Source organism: Chaetodon auriga, chromosome 7, assembly GCF_051107435.1.
Source record: "Chaetodon auriga isolate fChaAug3 chromosome 7, fChaAug3.hap1, whole genome shotgun sequence".
NCBI lineage: Eukaryota > Metazoa > Chordata > Actinopteri > Chaetodontiformes > Chaetodontidae > Chaetodon > Chaetodon auriga.
In genome coordinates this window covers 23,174,984-23,190,325 of record NC_135080.1, presented here as the reverse complement: position 1 = coordinate 23,190,325, position 15,342 = coordinate 23,174,984, and the positions used below count along the sequence as shown (strand labels likewise).

Here is a 15,342-nt window from a genome sequence, read left to right as displayed (position 1 = left end):
AAAAGCGGATGAACTCATATATCCCATGTTTTGTGAGTCATTTAAAGTAGCAGAAAAACTTGTCACATGACCACACGGAAATGAATCACATGCTCCTGTCTGTTTCCCAGTTTGTATCAACATGGCTTTTCAAATGTGCGAGTCACCTTTGTGCAAAGTAGCCTTATTTTTGCTGTTTTCTGTCTTTGTTGGCGGAGAGGGACTGCATAAGGGCTTCAGGAAGTTTACTCAGGTGCAGGACAGCAGCCGGAGAGCTGCGTTTGAGGAGCAGTGGTTCACTCAGAAACTGGATCACTTCAACGGTGCAGACAGCAGGGAGTGGAAGCAAGTATGTCTGTTGATGTGATATGCAAGGACTGAAATATATTTAGCCAAAGTGGCCAAAGTGATCAGATTGAGCTTGCTGTGGGTTGAGTTTAACATAAAGCATGTTAAATTTGATTAGGACATGATCCCATCCAGCACGGATTAAGACAAGTGTATCAGTGTGCATCTGTCTGGCCCTCTTAGCTCATTCTCAGTGACTCTCCCTTTTTTCTCCTCAGAGGTACTTTGTCAATGAAGCCTTCTACAGGCCGGGCGGTCCAGTGTTTCTGATGATAGGTGGAGAGGGTCCAGCCAATCCAGCCTGGATGCAGCACGGCACCTGGCTCACCTATGCTGAAAAACTAGGAGCACTTTGCTTAATGTTGGAGCATCGCTTCTATGGAAAGAGTCACCCGACCGTGTACGTTTGACCTTGTATGAGGTGTAGTCACTGCAAATCTGTTCACATCTGTTTATTGAAACTCTGGAGCTTTTAACTGCAGGTCAGGTCATGCATGTCTATTAAAAACCTACGCTTGGAAATCAGCCCAATGCAGATGCACTGATGTCCATCAGTCATGCTTTAAGAAACCCATTCTAACTAAAAAGATCTGGACTGTTCCTCATGCAGTCTTAGCTAGTGAGAAGGTTGATTGTGACAGCACAAATAATTTCATCCTTTTTAGTTTTAGACAGGAATCAGATGAATTTGACTGCTGCCAAAATCTTTACCCTGTCTAGCAGGCAGTTTGCTAAAATTCAGTTGAATCCAAACACAGAACCTTTGAGTCTTTGGGACATTTGTTTAGCTTCACTGATTTTGCGTCATGCAAGGGCGGTGTGAGCTAAAATAAGCCATTTAAAAAAAAAAGCAACCAAGTGGACTAAACTGTGGGTTGTACTAGGTGTGAACTTCCTGTAGCAGGTTTCTGGTTTTGGTGTCATATGTAGGATCTAGTGGCCTCTAGCTGTGAGGTTGCAGATTACACTCAACAGAATACCTCTCCCCCCATGCCTCCCGCCTCCCTTTTCTAAGCATGTAGAAGAACCTTCAGGTAATGTAAAAAACGCCAAAGGCTCTCTCTAAAGCCAGCGTTTGGTTTGTCCATTCTGGACTGTAGAAACATGGTGGTGCAACATGGTAGACTTTGTGGAAAGGACCCGCTCCCTCTGTAAATATTAGCGAATGAAAACACAGCAGTTCTTAGTTTCAGGTGATACACAAATGAAAACATAAATATGACTATTAAATTCCACTTCTTCCAATAGATCCTCTGAGATCCTCTCTGAATCTTGGTTATGAATTCTGCTCGTCCAGTATTTACAGAAAGGATGCTTTCAGAGAACAGATTGTGAAGGTTTTCTTGACCCTGGCTCTTTGATTTGTCACACCGTAGTGTTGTCATCTACTGTAAAATGAATAAATGGAGTTTCCTAGTAGGGGCTGAGGAAGTATGACTGTCCAGTCTGACCTGTGCCAAAGGGCAGCCGTTACATCACTCTCAACATATGTTCACAGCAGTGTGAGGGATTTCAGCAACTCTGGTTGCACAATGCAGTGGGGTCAACAAAAGGACAAAAACTCACTGGGCCTTCATGCTTGTTGTGTGCAGCACCTGATGCTGGTGCAGCTTTTGTACCACTAGATGGCAGCCCTGCATCTAAAGGGCAGTCCTGCTCATTTAGTATTGTCCAGATTGAATGGATGCGCTGTTGATGCTCGGTTAAACTACCGTTTGAATTCCCTCTTCTCCCCATTTAGTGACCTCAGCACAGACAACCTGCGCTTCCTCAGCAGTCGCCAGGCATTGGCTGACCTGGCACACTTCCGCACCGTGGTGGCAGAGGAACGAGGGCTGTCCAACAGGAAGTGGGTGGCGTTTGGCGGGTCGTACCCAGGTTCTTTGGCTGCTTGGTTCAGGCTGAAGTATCCTCACCTGGTTCATGCCTCTGTGGCCACGAGTGCACCTGTTTTTGCTACTGTTAACTTCCCAGGTATGAAGAGACATCGAATGGCATGGCATCACACAAACACACACACACACACACACACACACACACACACACACACACACACACATACACATACATGTGTATTGGTCTTCATTCTCATCTTATGAAAATAATGCCACATTGGATAATCAGAGTTTTTATACCAAACTCTATTCAGAAAACAGGGGATTTAAAGGTACACTATACAGCAGCACACATCCAAGATGAAGCTATGAAAATGGCGGACACAGCGCTGAAAACTTGTTTACAAACAATAACCAACAAATCCTGCATCGCATACCTTTAAGTTAGATTTACTGTCAGGAAATAAGCAGTAGATTACTCATACGGGATGATCTGACACATTTAATTGTGTGTTTCACTGTAAAAGTCAGCTTTATATAGTGCACCAAACAACCCTCATTTAAAGAAAACATCCTCTCATAAATTATTTTGCCTGTAATCCCTGCAGAGTGCTCTTGTCTCAACATCTCTGTAGAACACATCAAGCGTTAAATTGCAATTTGCTACAATTTTCCAGTTTTGTTCAGTGTCTTGGAAGTAAGAGTCTCAGATAGATCAAAGATGAGGAACAGTTCACTCTCTATCTGTGTCTGTGTTGTGTTTGGCTAAGGCCATTGTTTTCCTCCGGAAGGCTGCAGGCTGGAATCAAGGTCAGAGCAGCTTTGAACATGGATCTGTGCTGCTCCGCCCACACACTCATGCTATCTTGACGACACAATCGCACACATTCGGGCCACATTCTCTTCGACTCTCAGAAAACATCTGAGACGAAACGCACAGAGAGCAGTGTACGTGGTGTATTCACGTCAGATATCTTTCCTCCCCAGTCCACGGCACCACAAAGTTGTTATTTCCCCAACCAGCACTGCAGTTAGTCAGCAGTAAGAGGCTGCCTTACTCCACGGGGAAATATTCCAAGATTTTGTAATGTGGAGTTTCTCCTCCGCATTTGGACTTTCATAAACCGTGAAAGTGGTTGCGACTCATCATTTCACTTTCAACCTCAATGAAACATTTTTAAACAAATGCTGTCTCAAGCACTTGACCAGAATTGGCTTCATGTGTTATTTTGAAGGTGAATTGGTGCTTTTGCAGTGTCTGAAAATAGTCCTGTATGTTTAACAGGCCTTGTTGTGTATTATTGTGGTCTTTTTATAGCAGCCCAGGTTTAAGTGTCCATCCTTCCCTCTGTCTTTATGTTTTGCCAGAGTACTTGGAGGTTGTGAGGCGTTCACTGGCCTCAGAGGACGTATTGTGCCCCATACTGGTGCAAAAGGCTTCAAATACCCTTGCGGAGCGCCTGAAGGACCCCAAGACCTATGACAACATCACCAAAGACTTCAAGTACAGTGTCTAAACTCTCTGTGACCCGTGCCTTCTCTATCCCGAAGTTCGGAAAATAACTGGAAAGTCTGAGTTGACCAATGCTTTGATGATGTACGTCTTCCGAAAAGATCTGAAAGTTGGATCGACATTACAAGACATTTCATGAATCAATATGCAAAACATCCCAACCTTGATTAGATTTAAGAGCTGCATCAGTCTTTTTTTCAATCTGATGCTAATTTTCGTGATTAACTACTTCAGAAAAGCTGCTGTCAGAAAGCAGTGAAATATTAGAATTTCCCAGAGCCCAAGGTTTCTTCAAATGACTTGTTTTGTCCAGCCAACATTCCAAAACCCAAATGTATCAATTTTACTGTCATATGTGACAAAGAAGAGTCATGAATCCTCACATTTGGGAAGCTACGACCAACAAATATTTGGCATTTTTACTTGAAAAATGAATCGTTTAATGGCCTAATCATTTGAGCTGTCTGGAGTCAGTGGCTCATTTGTCATCTACACCTGGCACCTAAAATATCATCTGTATGTGGATATGTAATCCTGTTCAGGAAAAAAACAGGTGTTAATGGCAGGTGTATTGTGATCTGACCTCAGCCAGGTGTGAATGTATTAAGAACACACTGGGATGGCAATGCGATGAGATCAGCCAGATCACATTTGGAGGAGGTCAGTGATCAGATCTCAGCAGCCAGCGTGAGAGTGAGTGTGCACAGTCACCTTTCAATTTGCCGGGTGCATTTTTTCTTAAAAATAAAATCCACCCGGCAAATTGGAAGGTGACTCTGCCTCTTCTCGCTCTCTTAAGCAAGCCCAGCAAAAGCTTAGCAGGAAGTAGCAGTCCCTGGAAAGTCTTCCCTCGCTTTCTAAAGTGATTTGAAATGAATGATATTCATCTCTGGCATTGCTTCCCTTGAGCTGGGATGTGTGTTGTCTGCCAGCAACAGCCATTTGTCACCCACACTGCTGTTTCTCTTTGCTTGATTCGAGCTGAACTTGTGTGCACACCGTGCTTGATTGGCATCTCACGCTCGTCTTAGTTGTTATGCACCTGTTAGGGCAGGACAGTTTCCGCTCTTGTCATTCCTGTTAGTTTATGAAGTTTGGTGACCACAGTAAACTCCCAGCATAGCTGCGCCCCTCTTAAATCTGAGCAGTTGTCTGATCATACAGAATAAGAGAGCTTGCAAAGCAGCAACGGAGCTTTTTCTCAGCCGATATTTTGATTAATCGAGGTGGTAAACTAAAATGCAATGATTAATGCACTACGAAATCAAAATATTTACAGTGAAAGAGCTCTGCGTAATGTTTCTGTCAGTGCAGGAGGGTTGAGAAAAGCCACAGCTTTCACAGTTGTTTAAGAGTGGTTGTGGTAGTTTTGGGCCAATCACAAGATCATGTGCATAATGTATCAGCTTCATTTTGAGAGGATACTGTGTTAAAGCAGTTGTTTGACATTTTTAGGAACAGATTTATTTGCTGCCTTGCTCAGAGTTGGATAAGGAGATTGATAATGCTCTCACACTGTATCCATCTCTTAGATATGAAGCTACAGCCAGCAGCCAGTTAGTCAAGCTTTGCACAAAGACTGAGTCCATGCAGCCGCAAAGTTAACAAACTCCATCCACCAGTACCTCTGAAGTTCACTGATTTACATGCCATATGTTGTATGTTTAATCTGTAAAAGCACAGATTTTTTTGTATCCATATGTACAAATGGCAGACTGTATCTTAGCCAGCCGCAGTTACTTCCTGGAATCTTTGCAGTGACCCTACAGTGACCATAAGACATCGCAAAGCACACATAAAGTGTCGTTTTTATGCTTCAGACTAGCTGTTTCCAGTCTTTATGCTAAGCTAACTGGCGTTTAGCTTTAGCGTCATACTCACCGTACAGCTCTGTTAGATGTGAGCAGTTTAAGAGCAGGTGGACTGCAGCGATACCTGGAGCTGCATGAGAGGTTCAAAGAGCAGCCCGGCTCGTCCTGGTTCCTGCTTTGAGTCAGGTCCTGTTACAGCTTCACGAGCGTCCCTCAGGCCTTTTTAGACTGAGCCCTGGACTCTGGAATGCCGGACCTGCTCCAGAGACGAATACAACGGGTTAGATATGAGAATCAGCAGCATGAGCCAGCGTCATCCCCACGTCACCGGAGGGATGTGATCCAGTTTATCTACATCTGCCTATTGTAGAGTTGACCAGCATTACACTGATAAACCAAACTAAACATTTGAATCAAAATTCACACACAGTCATTGTTTAATCATTAATGTGATCATTTTTATCACTGTGGTCAGAGGTTTCAGTGGATGGCTTTCGTGCTTTACTGGTCTAAATGCAGTTTCAAGGGATTTTACACAGTGACAAAAGGAAAAGGAAGAAGTGTCTCCCTCCAGCTTTCATTCTTATTTTAATTTTCTCTGCCTCTTGCTACATTATTCATTTTCTTCCATTGTTTTCTGTTTCAAGCGTGACGCTATTCTTAGCATGCGTGTGCTCCATCTGCAGTCATCCTGGCTGCCTCTGTTGTCGTTTTATGTGAACGCGTATTGTCGGTTGTTATAGTGACTGTAAGGTCAGTCAACACGCTGAAGAAACGGCCTCAAATGGCTTTTAATGGTGCGGTTAGTCTCACAGAACTAATGCTGCCATGGAGACACTAAAGCCCTGTGCTTTGTGTCTGCCCTGCCCTGACCGCATTGGACATCTTTTATTTTAGCTTCTTGCAGATCATGCAGACATGTCCTCATGCAGGCACAAACACACAAAGGTCACAAAGGTGGTTTGGAGCCTTGTCCGGCTTCCAAACCACAATGCCTCAGAGAATACACCGCGTGCGTCACGATTTCATCATGAAGGAAGTATTGTTCACTGCACACACACACACACACACACACACACACACACACACACAGATGAACTGTTTCTAAAATCAACATGTCACAACATCAGCATGTTGCTTAAATTGACCAAAGTAAAGGGTCTGACAGTCAGCAAAGGAAGCTCTAATTTAACCACCATCCTTTTTCTCTTTTCCACATACACACACCTCCGTATTTCTACATTTGTGCACTTCTCGAAAATATAACAAACACTTTCATTTCTGCTTTGACAGTGCACCTTATCACTGCCACTTTGACAGATGACCACAATCAGCTTGCGGTTATTAACTTAATGAGACTCTCTTCACTACGAGGTGAAAAAACAAGACTAAGAGTCTGCAGTCATGCTAGCATCTCTGTGACGCTGTACTCTGAATGCTAACACTAGCTTGGCATCACGCTCACAATGCTAACATGCTGATATTTAGCCGTAGCATGTATCATGTGTTTATAATGTAGCATGTTAGCATGCTTATTAGCACTAAACACAAAGTACAGCTGAGGCTGATGGGATCACCAGAGTTATTCATTCATCCTCTCATCATCTGGAAATCATGAATGTATGAGCCAAATTTCACAGGCAATAGTTGTTGAGATATTCCACTTTTTTTTGGGAACCAGTGAAAGTCTATACAAAACTTCACGGCAATCGTTTTCATATTTGGTTTTATTAAAGAGGTGACATTGCTATCCCTTGAGATATCCCACAGTGCTAACGTGGCTAATAAAGTTGTTTATTTTCTTTATCTGAAGAGAAACGTTGCATTTTGAATAGAGGTCAACTCACATCCATGTGTCCACACATCCAAGGCGGTCAGTCGCTGTACAGAAAAAAAAAATATGGCAAGCTGCACTCACTGCACAAATGCCAAAACATGCTCACGTCTAACTTTCCTCCTGTTTTCCTCTCTGTCTCCCCCACCTACCCTCCGTTCCTCCACTTCCATTATCCTCCAATTTCCCCTGCTCCTCTACCTCTTCGTCACCTTCCTGCTATTCCCCTTGCTCCCTCTCTTCTTTCTTCCTCCATCCTCTTCTGTTCCCTCCTCTCCCCCTCCAGCTTGTGCTCCACACTGCAGATCCAGTCAGAGATGGACTCGGCCTACTTCCTGGAAACACTGGCCGGCAACTTCATGGATGTGGTCCAGTACAATGAAGACAACAGGGGGTTTGAGGTGAGACAGAGTAGCCGCATGCCAAACAACACCAGTAAAACATCATGAAGCATGGACTTCATGCCAACAGTTGCTGTCATTAAATTTGGTGGTTTTAATGCCAGAATAAGTATTTAATGTTCACAAACAACATATAGACCACTATGAGATATTAAAACTCTTTATTGCATATCATATTAATGAAAATTCTTAACATAGGTTATTAGCTGCTTAAAGTAATACAAGATTTGTTGTTTTGCCAATAGCAGATTGATATCACACTGCACTCGATATATAGGTGTTTAACCTAGCATAGCATGAAGACCGGAAACAGGAAATAGCTGGCTAAATGTACCAGAGTACTTGTTCTTTTCTGGAATAATTCAGCCATTTTCATTGTATGCGGATTAATTTGAGCTATATTTGCATCATTTGCACCATTAAAGGTTTACTTAGGTTTACTGAAAGATCAATCACTAGACTCCCCCGGCATGTCTTTACAGCTTTATGTCGTGTGTGTGTGTGTGTGTGTGTGTGTGTGTGTGTGCGCAGAGCCTTTGTAGGTCAGGGGTTGACCCAGTATCCAGTCTTGGTTGAGTGAAAGACAGTTATGAGGTGTAGGAGGGTTACAGACAGCCCAAGCAGTACATTGAAACATAATAAACTCTGCATTGTTCAGCAGCGAGAGGCCCGGAGATACCACCTTAAGAGGGTCTCCAGGGTGGCCACTGGGATTGCTTGCCCTTTCTGTAACCTATATATGATAGGCAGCTTGTGATTCAGCAAAGAGGGCACCGACTCAGTAATGTGTCACAGTGGAAGGTGGGAAGTAGGATTTGACTTTCAGGTTTCTGAAGAATGAATTGACTTTGATTAACGCTGCCTGAAGCCTCTGAAACGCCACATGAACCCACTGAAGCCCAGAGCCATTACAAATGTACGGCTGACATTGGTACTCTCTAATGTAACTGACTCTTCTCACGTGTTGAACTCTGAGTGTGAGTCATTGAGTTCTGGTAAGCGTTACAGGATCCTGTTGTGCAAGCACAATTGGTACAAAATTGTTAAAAGAGTACTCCACTGATTTGGCATTGCACTCCTGTAACATAGAAGGACGTATGGTGGAAGTTTAAAGGAGGAGTCTCCGTGAGCTGTGAGCTAAATGTTATTGTGGGCAAGCTATCAGGCTGATAATGTCAATGCTAACATGATGGTTGAGGAAGTATATTCACCGTTTTAGTTTAGCATGTTAGCATGCTAGTATTTGGTGACATACTACATAACTCAAAGTACAGCTGAGGCTGATGGGATTGATGATAGATATACATGTGTTTGCTCACAAATAAAAGTATTAAATAAGTTGAAATTTTGACCCGATAGTGGCACCAGAGGAAGGGTTAGAGAGTGTTAGGATTCATCCTCTGGGGACCATGAATGTGTGGCAATACATGCAATATTTGTTAAGATATTTCAGTCCTGACCAAAGGATTTCTACAGATGTTTTCACAAATGCAGTTAACAGACTTTGATGTGTAAAATCGGTCGAGGTCCCCTTTAAACTTATTAATGGCCAACTACTGGGGCATAGACATCATTGTTGGTATCGTTTTGTGACATGTCTGTTTTCCGTGCAACAGTTGCTTTAATTCAAGACTATTTTTTTCTGTGGGGACTAAAAGCAACTTTGAATCTTGAAAACTGTGCACCACAAGTCACATTGTTGAAGAAACTGTAAACAGAAATGAAGTTGCTCAGCCCTCGTTCTTAATTTGTAGGAAATCTTACGGCCCTTTCAAAAAAAAAAAAAGTCCCATTGTGGTGAGATGTGGTGCAAACAACATGTCTCACAACATGTTTTCTAATGTGTTTAATGTACTACTGTCTCCTTTCCTTTTCCATCCTGGTGCCCTTTTTTTTCACCAGTTACCCCCTTTTTCCCCCCTCCTCTTTTTTCACCCCATCCCCACTCTGTCCCCCTGGTGCCTTGAGGAGACGTGAGTCCGGTTACCAATAAGCTGATGTGAAAAAGTAACAAAAGCCTCTGTGGTCTCTCTGGTTTCCTGTCGCCCCAAGCTAAAGAGACGCTTATAAAAGAACCGCGAGGAGCGGTGGGCCACGGAGTCCACAGCACCCGCGGACAAACACAGGCAGCAGCTGCCTCTTTGACACGAAGGCCTGGGTATAGAGCGAGCTACCAGGTTTTAGGTACCGCTGAGGAATTTTGGTAAGAACTAGGGCCGAGGTGTAACCCAATCAGAAGAGTCTGCGCGGTGGCTTCACAGTTGAGGGGTTATCAATGGGGTGCTTTATAAAATACGGAAGGACATTATGTAACGCCACAGCTTGGAGAACAAGTACTAACAGTTCCTCTTTTTACTTGGGAGATGCAGAGAGATGCAAATGGGATGGTCATCGTGGGTCATTTTCTCATAACAAGACTTTTATTTCGCACCTTAAAACATCTGTAACCACTGCTGACTGTTAACTCCAACCCTCATTCCAGTACTGCATTTTGTTTTAGGCCAGTTTACAGCTGGTAGGGCTCAGCCACCGTGTTGGTCTGATGCCACGGACGAGCGACCGTGTGCTACTGTGGAGCGCTGTGGTTTGGTAGGCAAGCAAAGGGATCACCGCAGTTATCCAAAATTTGCCACAACCTGTCTCCTCCCATTGTCAGGCTAATCTTTTGATTCATGTCAACATAGTTTAGATCTAAATAAACCTTGGGCACTCCTTAGTGTCTAACAGCTGATCCCAGAGGTGGTAATGTACTTTAAACCACCTGGTGCCTTCATGGTCCAGTGATTGTGGAGGGAAAACCCCACAAGACAGCAACCCCTGAGCTCTTCCTTTCACCTCATGTATCCCTTTATACATGGTGGCACTCAAAGCAAAGAACATACTGCATTTGTATGTTAATTTAACTTCACAATACTTTGTGGTATTTGTATTTTTTTGTGCTATCTCTTGCCAGTTGTTTATTTATTATTGTTTTACTGCTGCAAATCTTGAACAGGGAATACAAAAATATTTTTGATTCCAATGAATTTGGTGTTTCCTAGTAAAGTCTCCTATTTAGGGGTTATGCAGATTTCATGAATGAACAAAAAGAGAAGGCACCTGGGCCTGTTGTGTGTAGGTCTGGCCAAAATGAATAAGGCCAATTCATATGAAAATTACCCTTCTCCTTTAGGCTGCTTAAGTACATGTACTTATGCAGAAAATGATCTGTATTCATATTTAGCATGGAGAGTAAACCATGACATCACCGTAGGCTTGGTGTTTCATAATAAAACTGAAGCTCTACATTGTGGAAAACGTCACCAACAACAATCTCAATGTAACTCTTCATGTTGCATTGTTAAAGAGTTAGTCACCCAAACACAGCATCCATTGAACTGCTGCGCCGGAGTTTTCCATCACATCAACGCTCCTCCTTAGTAGAACCTCTCAAGGTTCTACTAAAGGAACCTTGAGAGGAGATTGTTTATTCAGCTGCTGTTTCCGAGCTCATTTCTCACATACCTCTCCTGGTATCTAAGCATGCGGATAGTATTTAACATAATGGCCTCTCAAACCTCCACTGATTTGGGTGGACCGACGCTTTAACCAGCGGTCCATTTGGTGGCGGTGAACCTAAGCTCTAAGTTCTAACAGGAGGTGTGTGTGTGTGTGTGTGTGTGTGTGTGTGTGTGTGTGTGTGTGTGTGTGTGTGTGTGTGTGTGTGAGTGTGTGTGTGTGTGTGAGTGAGTGAGTGAGTGAGTGAGTGAGTGAGTGAGTGAGTGAGTGAGTGAGTGAGAGAGAGAGAGAGAGAGAGAAAAAACACCTGCTTCTATTGTGATTGTGGTGTGCTGCCATCTTAACAGCCAGCTCAACAAATACGCTGGCCTTCAAGCTGGACCATGACGATGTGCAATTTACCACAACCATAAAATGTATACTGCGGGAGAGTGTGTGTGTGTGTGTGTGTGTGTGTGTGTGTGTGTGTGTGTGTGTGTGTGTGTGTGTGTGTGTGTGTGTGTGTCGCTCACCAGGATGGAGGACAAATTGCAGCACCGGCAGTCAATTTAACATTTTACTTTACATTTTATTAAGAGCAGTTGATTGGCAGATGCTGTGCTATGATCAGAGGGGGCTGAGGTTTAGTTTGGAGCTCAAGGACACTGAAATTGAGCCGCTCAAGTAATACACTTATTTTTTATTTTATCACTTTGCGAATGACCTCGCTGGAGGCAGACCAGTGACACCACAGTCATTTCTTTTTTCCTATATTGTTTTTGTTAGAGGTCATCATCTCCGTGGAGTAAAATTAGGATAATGTGATGATGTGTGCACATATGTACAGCTTCATGTCTCCTATTACAGTTCAGGCTTGGGGAATATGTTCACCTACAGTGGGAGGTAATCATGAAATTTGGATAAATTTGCCTCCACCTGATATATTGAGAAAGTGATAAGAAAGGTCACATCGGTCACACCCCTGTTCTTTCTGTCTATTTTAGGGTGTGACAGGCACCAACATCACCATCAAGGTGCTGTGTGGCGTGATGGGTGACACCTCACTGGGTGAGCCTTATGCCCGCTATGTTGCTGTGGCCCGCCTCATGATGGACACCTTCTCCATGAAGTGCCTGGATGCCAGCTTCAATACCTACCTCAGGGACATGACTAATACATCCTGGGATGGGCCGGCTGCAGGGGGAGGTGGGTATGGACGTGTCGTGGGAAGTGGTGTTTTCGTATGTGTAAACATGGTTATTCTAGTGTTTGAAAATGTCACTTTAACTCTTGAAAAACAGCTATTTTTATGTACCTTGTATTTTTGGGTCCATTTCATAGGCAGGTTGTCAGGTGGTGTGGTTTTGTCCGTATGACAGAGAATTACTGGCACAGACAACGTGATGTCAGTGAAATTTTCCACTGTCATCCTCATAATGAAACATGAGCGATGGACTGCAGCAGAGGCAGAAACACACATTTCTCCATCATCTGGAGCCTCAGGAGACCAGAACATAACATGAAGCCATGGCAGCTTTCGTGTTGAGCTTGGGATGTGGTTACAGCCGTAATGTTGCAAACCCACTTTTGGGTGTTGCGGAAAGGCTTTTTTTAGGAAAAGTTAAATAAAAGTCGACGAGTCAGATTCTGGCAAAGTGGTGGAATTACATCACTTAAATACCAAATCACACCTGGAAAAAACAATGTGTTCTTCTTCTTTGTGTTCATGTTTTTATTACCTTAAAACACCCATGATGAGGTCATTTGAAGACTTTCGGAGGAAAGTCGACTATTTAAAACACTGCATGCTATTCTTCTCTGTTGTCTCCTGTTGGGGACACTCTGTTTTCACTAACAACTTTGCGTGTTTAACCAGAAATGGGTTCTCTATATTCCATGTTGTACCTTTGCCCTGGGCTGTGGTTCCAGTTCCCAGCTTCAGTTTCATGAGTGGGAGGGGCTGGAGGGGGGATCACTGGAACAGGAAGTGGTCTCTTAAAAAGCCACAGGGATGTGTCTGCACAAGCTCCCCCAGACAGCCCCTCCTTGTCATGTCGGTTCCAGTTGCACTCTTTCCTCTCTTAATTGAATGACTGTGAATATGTTTTTGGGAGGAAATGCATTATAAACTGCCTCCTTTACCTGCCTTGTGTTGTTAGTGCCCTGATTTCTAGAAGCCAGCTGACGGTGTGGCCATGGCTAAAGTTTGAGTGTGTGTGTGTTGTCAGGGAGACAGTGGGTCTACCAGACCTGCACTGAATTTGGATTCTACCAGAGCACTGATTCGCCCAACCAACCATTCACCGGCTTCCCTCTTGCGTGAGTACACTAAACATTGCCTCCCTGCCTTAACATCATCATGTTTTCCTCCCTCCACCTACTATTATGTCCACATCTTCCACTGGCTGTTTTCTCTCTGTGCTTCCAGTTTGGTCCGGCTTTGCATTGATAAGCTCTGTTCTCTCATCTAGGTATCATGTGAAACAGTGTGCAGACTTCTACAATGTCAGTGCCGAGCAGCTGGCAGCGGCTGTGGCTCAGACCAATGAGTATTACGGCGGCTATGACATCTGCTCCACCAGAATAGTTTTGCCCAATGGGTCCGTTGACCCCTGGCACGCCTTGGGAATCACCGAGGACATCACACATGACCTCCCTGCTGTGTTCATCGAAGGTGAGAGAGAAGACGTGCACTGGGGAATCCCATCCTCTAGAGATAGTCAAACTAAAAACACTCCATATTAAGTAATCTTACCACGATGCTATCCAACTTGCTATCTTAGATGGCAAACTAGTGAGCAACAACTAGCTAGCTAGGTGGATGGATGGCTTGTTAGCTAGTCTCTACTAACTTGAAGGATATATTTTCCAATTTATTAGGCATTATAAGCATGAATTTGGTGATTTGCTGATCAATGACATCCAGGGAAAAACTGGACTCAGTCTGGATGAAAGGTTTTTAGACTTTCAGGATACATATAAGCAATGTTTGGAAAGCAAAATCTGTAGCTACAGTATGTGCTGACAGAGAGTGGAACTATGGTGTCTGTACAGTATGAGTCAGATAGCACACAGGTCAAGACTTAAGCCAAAATGATTCATATGTGATTGCAATGAGGCCAGTTTGCCCATGTTGTCTATGTACAACAGGTACAGCAGGTGCCTTGTAGGTCAAACTCTTCTTTAACTGCAGTTCATCATTAAGCCTGTTGAGGAACTTTTTGAATTAGTGTACACAGCTGAAGTGAGGGCTGAATTTCATTTGTTGGTGCTTTACAGAATCCAGGTAACAGTTTCAGAGTAGAACAATGAGTTACTTGTTCAACTCTGGCTTTATTAGGCAGATAATTGTTCTTGTAACTCAGAAAATTTCTGTTTTACTGTTTTTCGCTGCTGTATCCTTTATATTTATTTATTTATTTATTTATTTTTTCTCTGATCCAGGAACAGCCCATTGTGCCAACATGTACCCTGCCAGGACTGAGGATCCCATCCAGCTAGTTATGGCTCGAGACCACATCTTCTTACTTCTACAGCAGTGGTTGAAGCAATGACTGATGGTCGAACAGGCCAATCCATGGCTGTGCAAAGCAAACTAATTAATCTTTTGTCCAAATCGTTGACACAGGAGTAAGACTGCTTATTTTACTGCAACGCTTATGACTGCTTGAAAAGGCACTTTACACAAGTATCAGTAGGTACAAAGTTCAGGTATTTTAAAGGAGTGAGACAATTTTGAGCTGATGAATAAATGCTTTTTATGACTCTAGGAAGAAGTTTTTTATGACTCTCTGCGTTTTCAGTTTCTTTCTGAGTTAACATTGCAAAGGTGAATAGAATAGATAATTAGAGATACTTCATGGGCTAGTTTCTGGGTCGAGTATGCATTAAACCAAGAGTAGCAGCAGCAGAGTTTGCTTTCTCAGACTTGGTGTAGAATAGTCATTAGTCAGTGAGCAACAAGTGGCCTCATCCAAATAAACATATTAAAAGGGAAAGTACATTCAATGATATTCCATTTCCTGGGAACATTTTCTTCTTTATCGAAACAACAACAAAGTATGTGAAGCTGAATATTTCACAACATTTGCTTCTGGATACAGTATACAATGTCACTGCCTTTTGTTGCATTATTTTAGTATTG

At 43.2% G+C, this 15,342-nt stretch overlaps 1 protein-coding gene across 1 annotated transcript; it reads left to right on the top strand.

Annotated features, from left to right (window-relative positions):
- The first annotated feature begins 95 nt into the window (after positions 1-95).
- On the top strand, positions 96-14,962 carry prss59 (serine protease 59, putative). Its single transcript, XM_076735938.1, has 9 exons — positions 96-328; positions 546-727; positions 2,069-2,301; positions 3,531-3,666; positions 7,607-7,721; positions 12,203-12,404; positions 13,427-13,517; positions 13,670-13,872; positions 14,643-14,962. The coding sequence occupies exons 1-9, from the start codon at positions 122-124 to the stop codon at positions 14,750-14,752; spliced, it is 1,479 nt and encodes a 492-aa protein (XP_076592053.1). The 5' UTR covers positions 96-121; the 3' UTR covers positions 14,753-14,962.
- The last annotated feature ends 380 nt before the right edge of the window (positions 14,963-15,342 follow it).